The sequence below is a fragment of the Oryctolagus cuniculus genome, chromosome 20 (genome assembly GCF_964237555.1).
Source record: "Oryctolagus cuniculus chromosome 20, mOryCun1.1, whole genome shotgun sequence".
Lineage (NCBI taxonomy): Eukaryota > Metazoa > Chordata > Mammalia > Lagomorpha > Leporidae > Oryctolagus > Oryctolagus cuniculus.
The window spans coordinates 25,452,058-25,471,120 of NC_091451.1; the positions used below are offsets into that span (position 1 = coordinate 25,452,058).

Here is a 19,063-nt window from a genome sequence, read left to right on the forward strand (position 1 = left end):
TATGTGGTTAATGAGAACCAAATAGTTCAGTTAGCTGGTAATGGGATGGATCCACGTGTGTCTCTAGGACTTGAGTTTGCATCTAGTCCAAATAAAGAAGCAGCGTGGGTGGAAGGCCTTGGTGATAAACACAGAGGCTGCCATCCTCAGGTCCACCCAGGCCTTCTGGTGCTTAGACTGACAACTACCCAGCAGACTCTGTGAAACAAATTGACTGCTGTGGTCCCTGGGAAATGCACAGGGTTCACATTTTCAAAAGCATTAGCTCAGATAAAAATAGCAGGAATAAAAAGTAGTGAAAGAACCATGGATGGAGATGCTGCATTCTGTACTTGGGTGTTGCTTTCACAGGAATGTAAAGCTGAATCCACTACTGTGTCGGAATTGCAGCTGAGTATGCTTTGAAACTTCCATGTGGAGAAAGAGATAGAAAGCAAAAGTCCATTTTCTACCCTCAAAATGCTCATGGTATGACTAGGGAAAGATCTGCTCCATTATAAAACATAGAAATGAATCAAAACAAACGATGGATTTGGCCTGGCCCATTCCTTGTTGTTGCAGCCATCTGGGGAGTGAACCAGCAGATAGAGGATCTCTCTCTCTCTTTCTCTCTCTCTCTCTCTCTCTCTCTCTCCCTCTCCCCCCCCTTCTCTCTCTGTATCTCTGACTTTAAAATAAATAAAAAAAGAAAGATGGCTCTAGAAGAGTGTGAATATTAGGAGAGGAAAGGTGGACTATCTGCCGAGAGAATTCCCTCCTCTGTAACAGAAGTGGTATCCCATTTAGCTTTGAGTTGGGTCAGGGCTAGGATATCTATCCCACCTTTGAATATTTCCTGGGTCAGTCACTTCCAGTGATCAGTTCCACTCCCTAGAGCTCACTTGGTTCCAGATCATCCTGAGGTCTGTTCACTCTGGAATTTATAATCTGTTCTGGTTGGGGCGCTGTGATAAATTCAAATTCCTGAAAGCCCTTCTATAGCAGTGAAGTTGTAAAATTCCACTAACTGTCCTGGGACTGTCAAGGATTATAGTAAAACTGGACTATAGATTCCTTTTGCTGGACACAGAGGGGCCTATATTTTTCTGAATCATCATAACTCTACTTAAAATAAGAATAGAGAGCTAGAGGAATTAGCTTTGGAGGATGTTAAGTTCAAACCCACAAAAATGCACATGCAAATTGTCACACTTATGTGAACACAAAAATAGTGTCAACCATGTTCCTCTAGAACTTTGGTTTTTTTTTTTAGGTTTTTGAATGAAATAATTTACCATCTTTATATGAATGAATAAAACTGTAATACACTCACAAAGAGGAGAAAGAAGAATGTTATACCATTTATATGCCATAATATCAAACTTCATGTTGTTTATTATTCGTTATAAACTCTGTGCATATTTATGCATCTAAAATGGTAGCTGGCTCCCAGAGGGCTCATACTGCTCACGTATTAGGAAAGGATGCCCTCCATCTGTCCTGGGAATATTTCCTCCATGTGGCTGAAACTTATTTTACTACTTAGTAGATATACAGAATTCAAGAAGGTTAAAATTAAGAGATGTGTTCTCTGATTAGCACATATCTTTGAAATCATTCCCAAAGCTGGCATGGTGGACTCTTTTTCACAAGGTACAAGCCAGCTCCCTGTCTCATGTTTGTAAGTTGCTAGTTAGGGTCACCTTTACTAATCCCATTAGGGCTGAGGGACAGCACTCTGCTTTTCATATTTCTGCTCGGGTGTTCAGATTATTCTTCCCTACTGAGGCTTTGATGCTGTCTTGGAGGTCGGCAGACCTGCCTCTTCCCATCCTATTATTACTGTTTAAATTCCACCTTTCCCCCTTTCTGTTGCTTCTATCATCATGGTTGGAAGAAAGTCAGAATAATCCTGTTGAATTAGAAATGCTGATCTGAACCCAGAGAGAATGTTACACTGGTGATGGTTGGCAAAGAGGAGGACCGTGAAATATTACCCGGATGAAATATCCAACTGCAGCATTGCCTCCAGGACTCTCTCACACACACCAGAATCGCTGCATGCAGACAGGCCCTGCTGATACATTGGGGTCTGTTAGCCACTCTGTTTACAATAACTAGGAAAGGAAAAATGGACCCGTATTTCAGCGTGTTCGTCCCCAGATGATGACACAGTAGAATGTGCTGGTGGGTAAACTAAGAGTCAGCTAATCACCATTTATCACTCAAGTGACTCCAAAGTCTTGCAGATGCATCAGAGCCCTGGAGACTGAGATATTCATTGTGTTGCAATGCCATTCTCTCCTTTCATTTCATTTGATATAGCAAACTGAAGTCCCAACATCAGGGTGATGGGTAATGGGTACTTGTCTTTTAGAAACGCAAGTCTTTCCTATGTACATAATTCATTCCCACAGAATTAGATACATTTTCAGGAGGAAATATTATATCATTATAATTTTAGTAACTTAAGACTGTAGTCCACTCCCGCTTTACTAGAAGATTGCTAGTTATCAGAACCCTTTGCCAGAGACCTGTAGTTTATTTCTCTGCATCTGCAGCTGACCACTTTCAGAATGTTATGTTGAGGGCCAGCACCGCGGCTCACTAGGCTAATCCTCTGCCTGCGGCACTGGCATCCTGGGTTCTAGTCCCGGTTTGGTTGCCAGATTCTGTCCCAGTTGCTCCTCTTCCAGGCCAGCTCTCTGCTGTGGCCCGGGGGGCAGTGGAGGATGGCCCAAGTCCTTGGACCCTGCACCTGCATGGGAGACCAGGAGAAGCACCTGTCTCCTGGCTTTGGATAGGCACAGCGCCGGCCATAGCAGCCATTGGAGGGTGAACCAGCGGAAGGAAGACCTTTCTCTCTGTCTCTCTCTCTCTCACTGTCTAACTCTGCCTCTCAAAAAAAAAAAAAAAAAAAAAAAAAAACAGAATGTTACGTTGAGTTGATTTTTTATCTAAGCCACCCTCAGTGGGATCCATAGTAGACTCATTCATGCTTAATTGGATGAATTTTTTTAATTGTGTCTTCTCTTATTAGAAGTGTGCTCAGTTTGCTAGTTGAGAAGCAGGTCCACTGTGCACTATTTACCACTGTGCAATATTTGCCCATGTCCAGTGAGCTAGAACACCCACACTCAACAAGTTGTATGAAGTGGGTTTGTTACTTACAGAGATAGGCATCCAGGGTGCAGAAGTCTCGGATTCATTATGATCCATTCTGCTGTGGTGCAGGAAAGCTGTCAAGTATTTGTCCTGCTGGCACTGCACCTGAGGGACCCTAAAAAGCACACTCCAACCTGCGTTGTATGATCCTGGGGTGACGGGATGACATGACAGAATAGACTGAGGCACTGAATGACATCTCATCGTGAAAGGGCCTGGAACAAGTGCTGGCGACTCTAGCCAGGGCCTCTTTATCTCAGGATATTATATTCCCAGTATATTCTACAATTATTCCTGAGGACTGAAAGTGAGAAAGAGAGGAGAACTGGGTGAGTCCAGGGTCACCTGGAGAAGCATCTTGTAATAGTTTCATGAGCTTGTATGATACAACCTTTTCATTTGATCCACACCTACCCACCACCACCATATCTATTTGAGTTATTCTGACCACTTGAACATACATTATTGGTCAAAAATTGAGAAAAAAAATCAATGCTAACCTTAAATTGTCCAAGGTTCCACACCATATATCACCAAACTTTTCCAGGAAAGGTCAGGAAAATGAATATTTTAGGGTTGAAGATGACATACTCTCTGTTGTTGTTATTGCACAAAAGCAGCCAAAAGCAAGATGTGAATGAATGAGTGCAGCTGTGTCCCAGTAAACCTTTGTTTACAAAAATAGGCAACAATTAGGTGTGACCCATAGTTTGTTGCTTTCTGTTGCAGGCCAGCTTTTCTGCTCCAATGCCTGTATATCCATTCCTCAAATATGTCATTTAAAGCTACATAATCCACACTGTAGCTTTTGATGATTCTAAGACCCGAGTCTCTCAATGCTGGAATGCACATACTAATTTATTTTCTTTCTTTGCAAATAGAGAATAGTAGAGTTTAATGGCAAGTTAATCTATGGGGTTGACTGAAAATGTTTTACTTACCAAGCCAAAAGTTCTCTGTTTATGTTTATTATTCACACAGGTCTGTTCACATTGAGGCCGTAATGTTAACATAGCTGGTCACCTGCAAGATAAGCAAATGGTAATGCACTTTGGAGAGTCGTTGTGATGCTTCATTACAGCCACAGAACAGACCTTGGATGATTATGGATTTTTTGCTTTTATTGTTTTTTTTTGCTGGTCTCTCTTTCATAGAACAGTTGCTGCTCATATTTGGCCTAGAAGATCTATTTGTAAGGGAGGGAATTTCTTCTGTGCCCATTCAGAACTGAAAGTACATCTTTGTGCAAACTGACTAAAATCATTTAATCTATAGTAAGGAGTCCATGGACTAAGGTGAAGTTGAAGCTATCCGCTAATACTGTTGTGCCAGGGGAGATATACTGGGAGACTTTGTTAGGGACTAACAACAAAGAGAAAGTGGGGAAGGAGTTTACCAAGACCAGACAGAGAAAATAGTGCAAAGCATGTATAATATTAGACCTGCTACTTGCTGGGTGTGTGAGCTTGAATTTCAAAGTTTATACATGCAAAATATCCACTTGGCCAACACCTGGACTCAGAGATTATTGCTACATACTCTATGTTTAGAGGCTAGGGCACCAGTTTAGACTAGATATGTAACTATTCACACATGTGTGCATATGGTCATAAACTCAAATGGACATGTGCATTGTGAATGTTCATGTCGAGAGCATGCACACACCACACAGAAGGGTTTTTGTGGAGAATACATTAGACTATGTATGTAAATATATGTAGAAGAGTTTCATTCATGTACTACACACTTCAGTTGAGTGCATTCAATTTTGTACTTCTTGGTGATGAGTTTCTCAATAGTGGCATTGTTGCTATTATGAGCCAGGTTATTCTTTGTTGTGTGTTGTTGAATATTTAACAGCATTCCTCATTTGTGCTCACTAAATGCTAGTATCACTCCATTCTGGTTGTCTCCAGACATTGTCAGATGTCCCTGGGGATAGACTCACCTCTGGTTAAAAACCAGTGCCCCAGTTGAACCAAGACATTAATGAAAGGAAGTGGTTTCCAAACTCACACCCATTTAAATTGCTTTAAGGGTTTATGTAAAAAAATAGAGATTGCTAGTTCCCACATAGAATTTCTGATTCACAGCGTTTGCTGTTAGATGTAGAATGTGCATTTCTAGCAAGTCTCTAGGGTAAGGTTGATGCAGATGGCCCCGGAATCTCACTTAGTGTGAAGTAAGATGTTAGATGTTCTGGAAGAATTTTAGATGATTTGAAATGTGTTTTCCAGTTTTGAGGACTGTAACATTGTTACTGTAGGTGTAGGGTTTGTCTTTTTAGTAAGGCCATTAGGTATGTCCTTACTGATGTGGTAGAGATTTGGGGGGTTAAGCAAGGCATTTATGGGAGATGTTTTATCTGTTTTGGAGTTCAGGCAGCCCTGCCCTGCCAGCTGTCGACTGAATCCTGCCAGGAGACCACTCCGGGTCTTGGCACAACACTGGGACTCCTGTGGAAATCAACTTTCATTTTTGCCTTGTACTCAAACTTAACTACCAAATGAGCTACTGTGTCACTGGGGTCTGTGGGTGAGAAGAGGATATTCTGAGTGGATTTCAAGGACATGATGACTCAGGAAGCTGGTTTGTGACTGGTGACTTTAAGAGCCCTGGCTTTGAGTTGCACCTTATTTATTTGCAGGAGCCATCTTGTCCTTCCTTGATTGTTCCCTCTTCAGGTCAGTGTTCCTGTTGCCCTAAGCTGTCATCCCTGCTCTTTCTCTTTTTTTATCCTTTTCTCAGAGAGAGAGATGGAGCTGTCTTGAGCTATTTATCAGTCTTATCTCTCTTGGCCCTCTGTCAGTATTGCAGACTGTGGATCTAATCCGCTTTAATTGATTGACCTCATGCAACCAGACATCAGCAAAGCACCAGGTGAGGCACACCTGCAGCCAGAGGTAGAGAGGATGTAATTTTGTTGGGTGAGGGCAAACATTATCAAGGCCAGTGCAAATTTCAGAAAACAGAATCAGTTTTGAAGCCTTTTAAACTTTTCTAGGGGAAATCTATATAGATTCTGGAGCCAATGATCTTGAACAAGAGGCAGCCATTCCAAATGGAACAATATCCTACAGGGAGTGTACGTAAGCCTCTGACTCATCCATCATCTGTAATACTGTTTCTCACTCAGTTGTCCTCACCATCAACATCATTGTGATTGCCGCCTACAACCCCAGCAGGAACACCATTGTTATGAGATTCTTTATAGAGCACTTCAGAACTTGCCAAGATTTTATTCATTTCTCGTAAGCGTCATTTAATGCAAGATTACTATGGTTGTTGGCTTTGAATTTTTCTCACTTTTGTATAGATAACTTGAGATTCAGATAATTGAGGCAACTTCTGAAGATCACATGGACAAAAATAATCAGAGCCTTGACCAGGTCTAGCCCTTCTTGATTCTAAATCTTAAATTCTTCTAGAACCCAGAGAAGACATTTTTTTCTTCTTCCCTGTTCTTCCTGCTACGCCCACACTTAAGTTTCTCAAGGGAGAGTATCATTTCTTTGGAGCAATAATGAAAGTCCAAGCTATCTCCAAGCTCCATAGCTGGGGCTTTGTCTGCTGGGTGATTCCTGGGCTTCTTCTCTGCCTTACATTGCTTAAGGGAGAGACTTGGTCTCTTACTTATGTGGAATGCTTTCATAGTGCCCAGCTCTGTATCCTTGAAGCACATGACTCTACTTATAAACCAATAATTGTCCTTGTTATCAAATAGATCATGGGGGCAGGCATTTGGTATAGCAGTTAAGATGCAGCTTAGGGCACCTGCATCCCATAGCAGTGTTCCTAGTTTTGAGTCCCAGCTCTGCTTCCAATTGAGGCTACCTGACAGTGAACACTCTGAGAGGCAGGAGGTGAGGAGTCAAGTGGGTGGATCCCTGCCACAAATGTGGGAGACCTGGTTTGAGGTCATGGTTACCAGCTTCATCTGAAATGCAGGCATTTGGGGAATGAACCAGGAAATGGAAAATCTTTCTTTTTTCCCTCCATTACTCTGCCTTTCAAAGAAAATTCATTAATAAATAAAATTATTAGAACAAGAAAACCACAATGCTAAAAGAATAGGCTAAGAATCTTCACTGAAAGACAGTTAATAGCCTCAAAATGAGCCCAAACTGTGTCCTACTAAATTCAGAGTCTTTTGTCTTAAAGAACTTCAATAAAATCCCTCAGCCAAAGCAGTCTGATTATTCCAGAAAATTATACCTCATAATTTTGTATTTTACAGATTGCATTTTTAAAACACAATGAGATGATATATTCTGCTGAAGATTTAATGCATAAAATCTGAATAGATTACCAACTGTTTTATCTTACAATATTCAAATCCTATTTAGTCCTTCATGGTCAAAACACTCTCATATTTTTTTTTTCATTCACAAGCACATATTCTAATTCATTTTCATTCATCACTTATCCATTGCTTTAACAAACATTTATTGAACACCTTAGATTCCTAATATTTGGTATACTCCCAATTAGGTTCAGAGGACAGGATAAACAGGTTAAACACAAAGTGTGTAACATGTAATAGATACACATTGTTCATGTAAATGCAGTCATGAGCTGAATAAGGATGTTTTGGTCAGTGACAGTCTGCATATATGAAGGTGATCCCAAAAGATTATATAGCTTACTTTCAGGATGGAAAGCTAAGACACTGTGGCAAAAAATGTCCTACATGAAGGACCTCTGTGCGTGAGACCCCAGTGGAAAGAAGTGGTCATCAAAGAAGCAGGTATTTTTCTCTGAAGGAAGGAGAGAACTTTCTACTTTGCTTATAGCCCTGTTTAAATACCGAGTTTATGGATTCGAAAGGCTTCCATAGCTAAGCAGCTCATGTCAAGAGCCTCGGGTGGTCACTGAAATCATACCTAAGAATGTTAATTGTTAAATTAACAACAGGGGTCACTGTGCACTAACTTCCCATGCAGGACCTCTGTCCTCATAGAGTTGTATTATAATAATGTTTAAGCATTTGCAAAAGATGTATCATTCTTGGGTGCTTCTTTAAAGTTAATTAAGATTCTAAAAAAAAAAAGTGAAATGAACTTCAAGATACAATCACTTTTTTTTAAATTTATTTATTTATTTGAAAATCAGAGTTACACAGAGAGGAGAGGCAGAGGGAGGAAGGGAGGGAGAGAGAGAGAGAGAGAGAAAATCTTTCATCCATTGGTTCACTCCACAATTGGCTGCAATGGCTGGAGCTGCAGTGATCCAAAGCCAGGAGCCAGGGGCTTCTTCCAGGTTTCCCAAATGAGCACAGGAGCCCAAGGACTTGGGCCATCTTCTACTGCTTTCCCAGGCCACAGCAGAGAGCTGGATCAGAAGTGGAACAACCGGGACTTGAACCGGCACCCATTTGGGATGCTGCTGGCACTTCAGGCCAAGGTGTTAATCTGCTGGGCCACAGCACTGGCCCCAAGATGCAATGGCTTTGAACAGCCCTTGTCTTGATTGTTGAAAAGTAGTTTTTACATGTACATTGTTGAACTCTTTATTTAGTATAAAGTTGGTCTTCTGTGTATAAAGCTAATTGAAAATGGATCTTAGTGGAGAATGGGACTGGGAATGGGAGAGGGAAGAGGAGGAGGGGTGGGAGTGTGGGTGGCAGGGTGGTTATGGTGGGAAGAATCTCTATATTTCTAAAGCTGTATTTATAAAATGCATCATTTGTATTACTTAAATAAAAGTTTTCTTTGGGAAAAATGAAAAAATGATTGTGTAGCTTAGTTACATTATAGCTATCTTAGTTTATTTAAACAGTCTCTGATGTTTGTGTGATGACAAACTACCTAATGATGCATTTCTCCAAACTCATCCCATTGTTAAGTGACTCATGACTGTAATTCAATTGTAACATGTAATTCATGTGGTGAAATATAAATTTTAGACAGTCAGATCTGGATTCTGTTCTTAAATAAGCCTCTCATTTTATGAATTCACACAATGTGAGAAACTAGATAATTCCATTTAATTCTATTTACTGAACATCCAAGTACATCTGGATTACTTTGAAGTGACAAACAACCTCAGCCACTTCGAGGTGTAAAGTCACTAAACGTTGATTCTCAATCATCTTCCAAGTCTACTGCAAATTAGCTTCTTGCTATCCCGAACAGCCCAGACTAATAGAGTGACTACTACCAGGAATTTGTTGGGTACAGTTGTCGACAGCAAATGTGGGAACTTCCATGGGTTTCACATCAGCAGTTGAATGCATGGCTCAAGAATGACAGACAGTGTAGTAGTCAACATATCCACCACCACAGGGGGTTACCCAGAAGTCTCTCTTACTATGAGTCTACGGTAGAACTAGAAAGCCAGAAAACAGTGCTGCTGATTACTTTCAGGCCAATGAACCAGACTTTGAAATGGGTATGGAAGGCCTTGTAGTATTTGGGTACAAGAGGAGGGACCATATGCATGTTGTTCTCCTTGTCTTATTGCCTAAAACTGGTGTAGCAAATTCTGTGGGAAGTCTAGCAATACGGAGAAGTGCTTCCATTGCACCTTTCCTTGGCACACATTTGAAAATCCTAGTTCTTTCCCTGTCAGCTGCGATTTTCTGTAATGGTGGGTGGAGCCTTCTGTTTTCCCTGGAGGCATCCTGGGATGAATGAAGAGACAGCCTTCAGGGAGAACTCCAACCCTTGGAATTTGTCATGCCCCTGTGTATTTCTGCTCCTGACTTCTCAGCCTGGTGCTGGTAACATCTTTGGGGTCACCTCAGCAGAAATAACTGTGATGTGGCTGATTGAGGATCAGAAAGCTGGAGGTGGACTAATTTAAGGAACCAGGTGGGCCCAAAAGCAGTCATTATTGATGAAGAATGACTGATCTGCTGTTTAAAGACAGCTGTTTTCTGTAGTGTTCAGTTGTTGTGTGTGTGTGTGTGTGTGTGTGTGTGTGTGTGTTTTCCTGGATGCACTTGAGGATTCTTTGGTAATGTCTTCTGATTTACTGCTTGTCTTTGTTTTTAATATCAAGGAAGAACATAGATTGAAGCGATTGCCTTGGTAGCAACTTTAGTGGTGGTGGCGTGGAGTTATTAAAATTTATGGTCATGCTGTTTTTGCAGCTACACTCTGCTTGTATTAGAGAGGCTTATAAAAGGCACCGAGGAGTGTGGAGAGAGCAACTAGCAAACTGTGACTAGAAATTAACACAGTGTTTTGTTTTGTTTTGCTTTTTACAGTCTGTTTGCTAAAGTTCACCTTTATTTTTATAATATATCTTGATGACAGTGTCCCTCAAGCTACCAGTCCTTAGTTCATCTCACTACTTTCAATTACATTAATGAAGGGAAAGAACGCTGACATTTATTAACACCCCAAGGTGTGCAAAACCACATGCCAGGTGCATATGTGCTCTCTTATAATCCTCACAGCAAGCAGTTTGCCTCTCCCCCTGCACCTTCCTTTACAGGAGGGAAACCAGAAAGGAAATAACCTGCCCAAGGTCATTCAGCTTTCAAAGCCAGAGATACTATTTGAACCATGCAGTACTAAAATCTACATTTATCCAATTTAGTCATTTGACCCATATAGACTCTTACATATGGCCAAATGATTGGGGTACTCCCTCTCCTGATCTCACTCATCTCACATAATTGTATGATGGTTTTATTCCTTTTAAAGTGCTGTTGTATTCATCATATTAACCATATGATTTCATCACTATAACAATACTTTGAAGTTTGTGAGGTTGGTATACTGTCCCCATACTGTATTTTCAAAAAATTAGTTCAGGAAAGTTAAGTGATTTTCCTAAGTTCAGCCAGGGCAGGCTCCAAAGCCAAGCATTTTATTCCCCCTATCTTCTCTTCTCCAGACACATGAGCCAGCAGGGTTTATTTTCATGGCAGCTGATTATGATGGACTCAAGCCTGGGCAACTATGTGGGTATTTGCCACAAAGTTTCTGTGACTTATAATGAACTGAAACAAAGCAGTTAGCCACAGATTATAATGCCACTGCGGTCCCATGACAAATGACAAAGAGATTGCAGTAATGAAATCTTATTATTGCGAATAAAGAGACCACATCTGAGGTCTAGCAGAGCCACATTTACCACCGTGGGGAAACAAAATGAAACATCTGAGTTAGGGTCTCCGCTGACTTTGACAGTCTGCTAACAGGATTAAGGAGATCTCTCCAAAGCAGTGATTACAATGGCACATGTGGGGCACCCAAGATAAGGACCAAATATTTATTCTGGCAGAGATTAAATCTTTTCTTTTCCTGAATCTATGATGGATCTTGCAGAAAATCTGCCCCAGAATATATCTTGCTCATCAGGCAACTCACTGAGCCTAAAATGTACTTTACCACTGTTCTTGCTGAACAGCTGCGGAATGCTAGTTTAAAGGCCGCCTCTCTCCACCTAACACTGTTCTCTGTCCATGATTAATTAGGGACTCAGAGGTGATTCGAATCACCAGCAGAACTTCTATGCATCCAGGATTTATGTAGTGGTTGCTCATGGAAGAATGCTGGTGCAATAAACAGCCCACTCTTACGGGTGTGTGGAGGAGTAATGGCACCTGCAGTGGTGCTTTCTTAACTCTTCCACTGCTTTCATTCTGCCAGAAAGGTTATGACTTGTTACTGTAGCCTTGCTTATTTAGGCCTGCGGATACTGTGGTGTCATCACGTATGCACACGTACATACACCCTTAAAATTAGTGAGTATTCTGCAAGATAAAGCAGAAAAGGCATATTGTGATTTCTGAATTCTGTGAAAATCAAAGAAAAAGGATAAAATTGGTAATATTATAATGAAGGGCATGAAATGACTGAGAGAATACATAATCAGGTTAATTTGTCCATGTATTGTTTTATTTTTAAAATGTCTTTAGGGGTTTATTTGTTTGAAAGCCAGAGCTAGAGAGAGAAAGGAGGATGGGGAGGAGGAGAGGGAAGAAGAGAAGGGAGAGTGAGAGAGAGAGAAAGAGAGAGAGACAGAGATACAGAATGGATGAATCAACCTTCCATTCACTGGTTCGCTCCCCAAATGGTCACAATAGGCAGGCCAGGCCCAGCTCAAAGCCAGGAGCCAGGAATTCCATCTGCATCTCCCACGTGGGTGGCAGGGGCCCCAGTACCTGGGCCATTATGTACTGCCCTTCCAGTTGCGTAAACTGGAAGCTGGATTGGAAATGGAGCAGGCAGTATTTGAACGGAACTCCAACATGGGATAAAGCTCAACCTGCTATGCCACCATGCCTGCCCTGTGCACACATCATATCTTTCTTAAAGATTGATTTATTTATTTGAAAGTTGAGTCAGAGAGAGAAAGGGGAAGACAGAAAGAAGGATCTTCCATCTGATGGTTCACGCCCCGGATGACCACAAAGGCGAGTGCTGGGCCAGGCTGCAGTCAGGAGCAAGGAGCTTCATTTCAGCTTCCCACATAGGTGACAGGAGCCCAGACACTCAGGCCGTCCTCAGTTTCTCTGCCTAAGCCATTAGTAGGGAGCTGGAGTGGAAGTGGAGCAGCTGGGACACAAACCAGCACCCACATGGGATATCGGTGTCACAGGCAGCTGTTTTATTCACTACCCCACAATGCTAGCCCCTGTGTTCATGTTTTGTGAGTACTTTACTTAGTATGAAGATAAATAAATGGGACAAAACAAAGCTGAGACCATAGTGTCCCAATAAGCAGAGACATGAGAAACCACGAGTATGGAAATAGGTGTTTGGTGGAGCAGTTAAGATACTAGTTGTGATGCCTACAACATGTATCAGAGTGCCAGGATTTCAATCTAGCTCTGCTTCTGATTCTAGGTTTTGGCCAATGCTCACCTTGGTAGACAGCAGGTGATGGCTCAAGTACATGGTCCCTGCCACCCACACGGAAGACCTGGATTGAGTTACTGGCTCTTGGCTTTAGATTAGCCTAATCTCAGCCATTATGAACATTTGAGGAATGAACCAGAGGATCAGAGATCTGTGTGTGTGTGTGTGTCTGTGTGTGTGTGTGTGTGTGAATATGCATGTGTATGTGTATCTGCCTGTCAAATAAAAAGTAAATTAAAAATTAAAGAAAATATGTCACAGATGTGTTTGGTCATCAGATCATTTTCCCCAGAGAATGGAACATGTTGCATGCTCTGCTACCTGAGCACAAAGTTAACAGTTTTATCCACCCTGTATCTCAACATCCTTGAATACTGACCATGCCCTCTGTTGATTAAGACTCTTTTAAGATCAAGACTGTTGGGTTCTTACCCATTCTTTTATTGGTTACAAGCTATATTCACATACTAACAGTCAAATGTCAGGTTGAGAAAATTTTGTTTTTTTGAGAAGTGAAACATACCAAGTTATATGGAAACCAGTGCCCATCGAACCTGAAATCTTAATTTTTAGACTTTAAGCATAATAGATACTTAATAAATATTTCACTTATACATTGAATGAAGAAATGAAATGAATAAATAAGTAAGAAAACTACTAAATCTGAGATTCTATGGAATATTTCCTAACAAATGTATGAATTCTTTATTTCTTTAGCTATATCTTTCTCCCCCTCATTTCCCACTCTTTTTCCTGGTTTCACATCTCCCTGTCCTACTTCTTGGACAAGCAAGTAGAGGATAATGAAATCTAGTGAACAAAAATTTTGACTTAGCCTAATAGAACTTTAGAATTGAAACTAAAATTTATTAGTCATTATTACTCAATCTATTGCCAATAAACTAGACAACTAGAAGAATGGAGAAAGATGTCTCCTTCCTCTCCTTTGTCTGTCCCTCCAGAAACCCTGCGATGCTGTGATGCTTTTCCAAGAGGTTAAAAAAGGCTGATTATATCTAATAAGTAAGGATACATTCATTTTATATTTCACTGTGAATACAAATTCCAATTGTTAGTCACAGCCAATTACTGGAAAAGAAGAGTAAGAGTTTCAATGTCATTGTCATTTATGGCTCATCATGTCAGGGCGTTTCTCAGGAGGTGGGTGACATCATCATTCCTGCCACTATGATCTCCATAAACATCATCATCATTGCCGTAGTGTCACAAATTCATTGCAATTTTCCTTCCTACAAGTCTTTTGTGGCCACAAAGTTTCTTCTGTTCTGTAACATGAGCTACAATGAACAGCACTTCTCTCTTTGGATTATCATGTACAGCAGGGCTGGGAATGAGGAAGTGAGGGCAGCCCCCTAAATCTGAAACTCCAGTTCAGATTCACGACCTCTACACAAGATACTTTGCCTGTGTGCTTTGGATCTGCAGAGAGTGTCATCAGCATTTGTCTTCAATGCCAGTGCCTGACCATCCTTTGCTGCTCCTCTTGCCTTGCTTGCCCCAGCATGTTTAGGGAGGCTCATAATTCCTCTTTACTCCCAAATCTGAATTGTGAAATGACTTAAGTTCCAATGTCTTAGTTTCTCTTAGAAAACAGACCTAATCCATCCCGTAGAAATGAACTTTGCAGTGTCACTGCATCTGTTAGGTAGTTCTACTATTCCAGACTTGATATCTGTTGAGGGCAATTGAATGATGTAACCCGTGCAGTTCAGCCTGTGAGAGCAATTTGGGTGTCTTTATACCAGTGGTTTTTATGTTCAGGATGAAAGCCCATGGAGAAATATAGGATACTATTATTAACTTCATGCCGACAGCTCCCTCTGGGCACCTGCAGGTTTATTGCTAGTTGGAGGATCAAGTTTAAAGGGGAAAAACCTTGTGGTTGGTGGTAACTATGCCTTTTGTGTTCCCTTTCACAGGAGCAGGGGAAAATCGGAGTTGTCTTCAACATCGGCACAGTTGATATCTCCATCAAAGAAGAGAGAACCCCTGTCAATGATGGCAAATACCATGTGGTGCGCTTCACCAGAAACGGTGGAAATGCCACACTCCAGGTGGACAACTGGCCAGTGAATGAACATTACCCTACAGGTACACACTGGGCCCTCAGTGGCTGTATTCTCGTTCACTGTCTCATTCTTACTTCCAAATGGCAGTTTTGCTTATTACTCTCACCAAATCATGACACGCTGAGTGAAACCTACATTCTTGATATTTTTAGTGTGAGAAGATGTTAATTCTTTCAGACATGATTGGTGCAGGGCACTTCTGGAGACTTCTTAACTATGCACTGCATACTTTTTGTCAAACCTTAGCTAATATTGCCTGACTGGCTCATACCAGAGATCTTTACATAGGCTTTCTGGGGCACTGCAGATGAAAAGCCATGCAGGAAGGGGCACTATCCCTGTTGTGTGAATTGTTGTGGATAATCACAGGATAGTCAGTTTGAGATCTGGACTTTGTGGTGCCATTTAGTCATGTACCATTGAAGGTACAGAGATGCAGATAGGAGGTTTACTAAGTGTGAATGGATCAACATCAAGTCTGGGCACGAATGAGAAAACTAACACTGGAATTTCATTCATTGGTTGACTTTGCTTATTTTTTCCTTTCACTTACACAAGTCTACCTTGATTCTCAAAGATTAGTCCTAGTAGTCAAGAGATCATTCAAATAATCTTTTAGCTTTCCCCTCTCATCTCTCACTTCTCTCAGGAAGAGGCCTGAACACTGATCTTATAAGTGCCTAGAATGGAAAGAAAAACACTTCAACAAAGCACCTTTCCTCTGTCATTGCACTGTTACATGATGGATGCAAGAGCTCAGATATGCACTTTGCACTAGTGTGGATATCTTGCAACGTCTCTATCCTACACTCCAACATCCCCAAATTTTCTCACAATTTGTCTTTCACATCATTTACATAGAGATGAGCATAGTAACAAAGATACACATATCCAGAAGACAAAGAGCTATTTCTTTCAGAGAAACAATCTCAAAGTAAATTTGCCAATTTGTGGCCCAAAACTTTTAAATGGCTTGCAAGCTATGATTATGCTTTCAAGGCTAACCTAAAATAAATTTTCTTTACAAATCAGCCAGAAGTATCTGTGTTGCTTCTTGGTTTCCCTATATCTGATTTCAGAATTTTAGGGATACCCATAAATAGTATGTAAGTTCCCCCAAGGAATTAAAACAAAAAGCACTACTCAATCATTTGTCTACCATTTGCTTCCAAAAAAAAAAAAAAAAAAGGCACCAAAACAAAAACAGGTAGCCAGAAAGCTTAACCGCTGTTGGCAATACCTTGGCTTTTCTTAGACTAAAGCACACAAATGTTTGTATGATGTCTTCTAGGAGGATTTTTAAAAAGCCAATTTTAGCAGCTATCATGAATTCTTACTATCCTTCAATTCACTAAAAATTAATAGATCTGATTTTTTAATTGCTTCTTATTTAAATCATGTAGGCTGTGGGGAGGGGAGTTGTGAGAGAAACCAAAGTAGCCCAAGATCTTAAAAATTGTTCAACCACTTGCCCCAATTCATTAGAGAAATGTGATTTTGCTGCCAGCAATGAGAAGGCTCCTAAATGGTCCCCTTCCAGCCACAAATATATAAGAAAACCAGTGACCTTGCTGTGCACCCATCTCTTTGTTCCAAATTATGCTTTTAGTTCCAAATTATGGGTTGCTTCCTATATATTTTCAAAATAGAATAAGCCTTCCTTTAATGGCATTGCTTCCTCCTGAAAGTTACCATTATTGTTGGTAGGTGTTATCTAATAATAATAGCATATGCTATTATTCCAGGACAGGGTACAAGTTAGCAGTTACAAGTATGGACCTTGCCGTCAACCGACTGGTATTGAGATCTTGACTTTATCAGTTCTGAGTCTAAGGCAAGGCTTTGAGGTGCCCCAAGTACTGAAATACATAGTACCTTTTCCCACATACAATTCAAAATACAACACAAAAACATAAAAATCCGTGTAAGAATTCCTAAGTGTTCTGATTCTCTCCTCTGAGGATTACTATGATGCTTTACAAACATATCAGATTTCTCCTTTCCAGATTCTCATTTTGGCTCTGTTTCTTGGTTCTCTAAATTGACGTTTATTTTTTCCTATTTGGTGACTGAGGTGAGAACCTTGCACAAGTTATCGAAACTCCCTGTATCTGTTTTCTGATCTGGATAAAGAGGCTATGATAGTACTTATTTTCCAGGATTCATGTAATGAATAAATGAGTTGAATACATATGATATAATGCTGGGTCAGTTATGTCAATAGTTAATAAATGTTAGCTGGGAGGATTAATAAACATTTGATTAGCATTTTAAATCATGGCATTATCCACTTACACAGATCACTTGATTCTGACTGTTAAATAGCCTGTAATCCAGAAAGGCTAGATATTCTTTTCCTTCATTTTAAATTAAAGTAGAAACTCACGAATCACAAATCACATAGTAAATGACAAACAGATCTAGGACTAGATTCTTCTGTTTCTGATTGGGCACAGTTGCCACTATTGCTCCCTCCTCAAGGTGGGGATTGTTTTGAAAAATACTGAACTAGAAATAAGCATCTCCCTCCTTGTGCCATCTGAGATTTGTTTCTTTCTGGAAGTGTTGTATTTCAAAGGTCAGTCCTTATGAAAATACCAGTGTGGTTACTATGAGTTGCAGAATAGAAAATTCTCACTCAAAAAAGAAAAATTTGGGGGACAGTGTTGTGTTGCAGTGAGTTAAACCTGTGCCTGAAATACTGGCATCCCATATCAGAGTGCTGGTTTGAGTCCCGACTGCTCCACTTCCAATCCAGTTTCCTGCTAATATGCTTGGGAAAGCAGCAGAAGATGACCCAAGTGTTTTGGTCCATGCCATCCATGTGGGAGACCTATATGGAGTTCCAGCCTCCTGGCTTTGGCCTGGCCCAGCCCTGGCCATTGCAACCGTTTGAGGAGTAAACCAGCAGATGGAAGATCTTCTCTCTCTCTGCTTTTCAAATACATACATAATTTTTAAAATATTTATTTTATTTATTTGAAAGGCAGAGTTACAGAGAGGCACAGGTAGAGAGAGAGGTCTTCCATTTGCTGGTTTACTCCCCACATGGCTGCAACAGCCAAGGCTGGACCAGGCTGAAGCCAAGAGCCAGGAGCTTCTTCTGGGTCTCCCATGTGGGTACAGGGGCCTGAGGACTTGAGACATCTGCTGCTGCTTTCCCAGGCACATTATCAGGGAGTTAGATTGAAAATGGAGCAGCCAGGACTCGAACCGGTGGCTGTATGGGATGCTGGCATTGCAGGTGGCGGCTTTATCTGTCACACCACAATGCTGGGCCCAATAAATATTTTTTAACAGGAAAGTCTTATTAGCACACATGAGTCTAAGCTGTTCTCTTAATTTGTATCATTCTGAGAGCATGTTCTCAGGAAATTATTCCTACTCACCAGGTCAGAAAGGGCCAACTGGGTACCCGGATTAATGGGTCAACTCCAGAATCTTCTCATGAACATTTATAGGATTTTATGACACTCTACTAAAACGTCCCACTGTGAAGAATTTAGAACCCAGCTGAGTGCAGGGCAGGTAGCATTGGCTTTTTGTGAATCAGGAAGGATCCCAAATGAAAATAGTTCTGTTGCGATCAGAATCTTATATCACTTAATTCTGGGAGATAGAACTCAAAAGCAGCTTCTCTCTTTGAACCTGAAAATAGAAAGGCTAAGAAACAGGAGAGGGAAATAAAAGAAGAATCAGCCCAGAGCTAACATCCAGGCATTGACAAATGTTCCCTCTAAAGCCTCTGATTGCTGTCTTTACACAATGCAGTGGCGAGGACAAGGAAGGGGAGGTGAAAGGTGAGTTGAGCTTGAGGAATTAATTTTAGCCTCAGCTCTCGGCTCCCTGGGAGTCTCAGATAACTGGGATTGTTCAAGATCCCTTCTCTACTGAGTGGCCGTCGCCTGCTGTGTGGTCAGGGCTATTAGAATCCTGAGCGTGGTCACTAAGGGTTTTTCAGGTCAGAGCCATGTTTCCTGGGAAATGAATGCCGATAAGCATTTCCATTTGTAG

General features: G+C 41.0%; 1 protein-coding gene across 50 annotated transcripts in view; it reads left to right on the top strand.

Annotated features, from left to right (window-relative positions):
• Nucleotides 1-19,063, top strand: part of NRXN3 (neurexin 3) — a 1,789,124-nt gene that overhangs the window by 1,581,421 nt on the left and 188,640 nt on the right. For all 50 annotated transcript variants that reach the window (XM_070065300.1, XM_070065299.1, XM_070065301.1 and 47 more), the window contains one exon: nucleotides 14,900-15,071. In XM_070065300.1, the coding sequence (XP_069921401.1) occupies nucleotides 14,900-15,071 (172 nt within the window). The remainder of the gene's footprint in view (nucleotides 1-14,899; nucleotides 15,072-19,063) is intronic.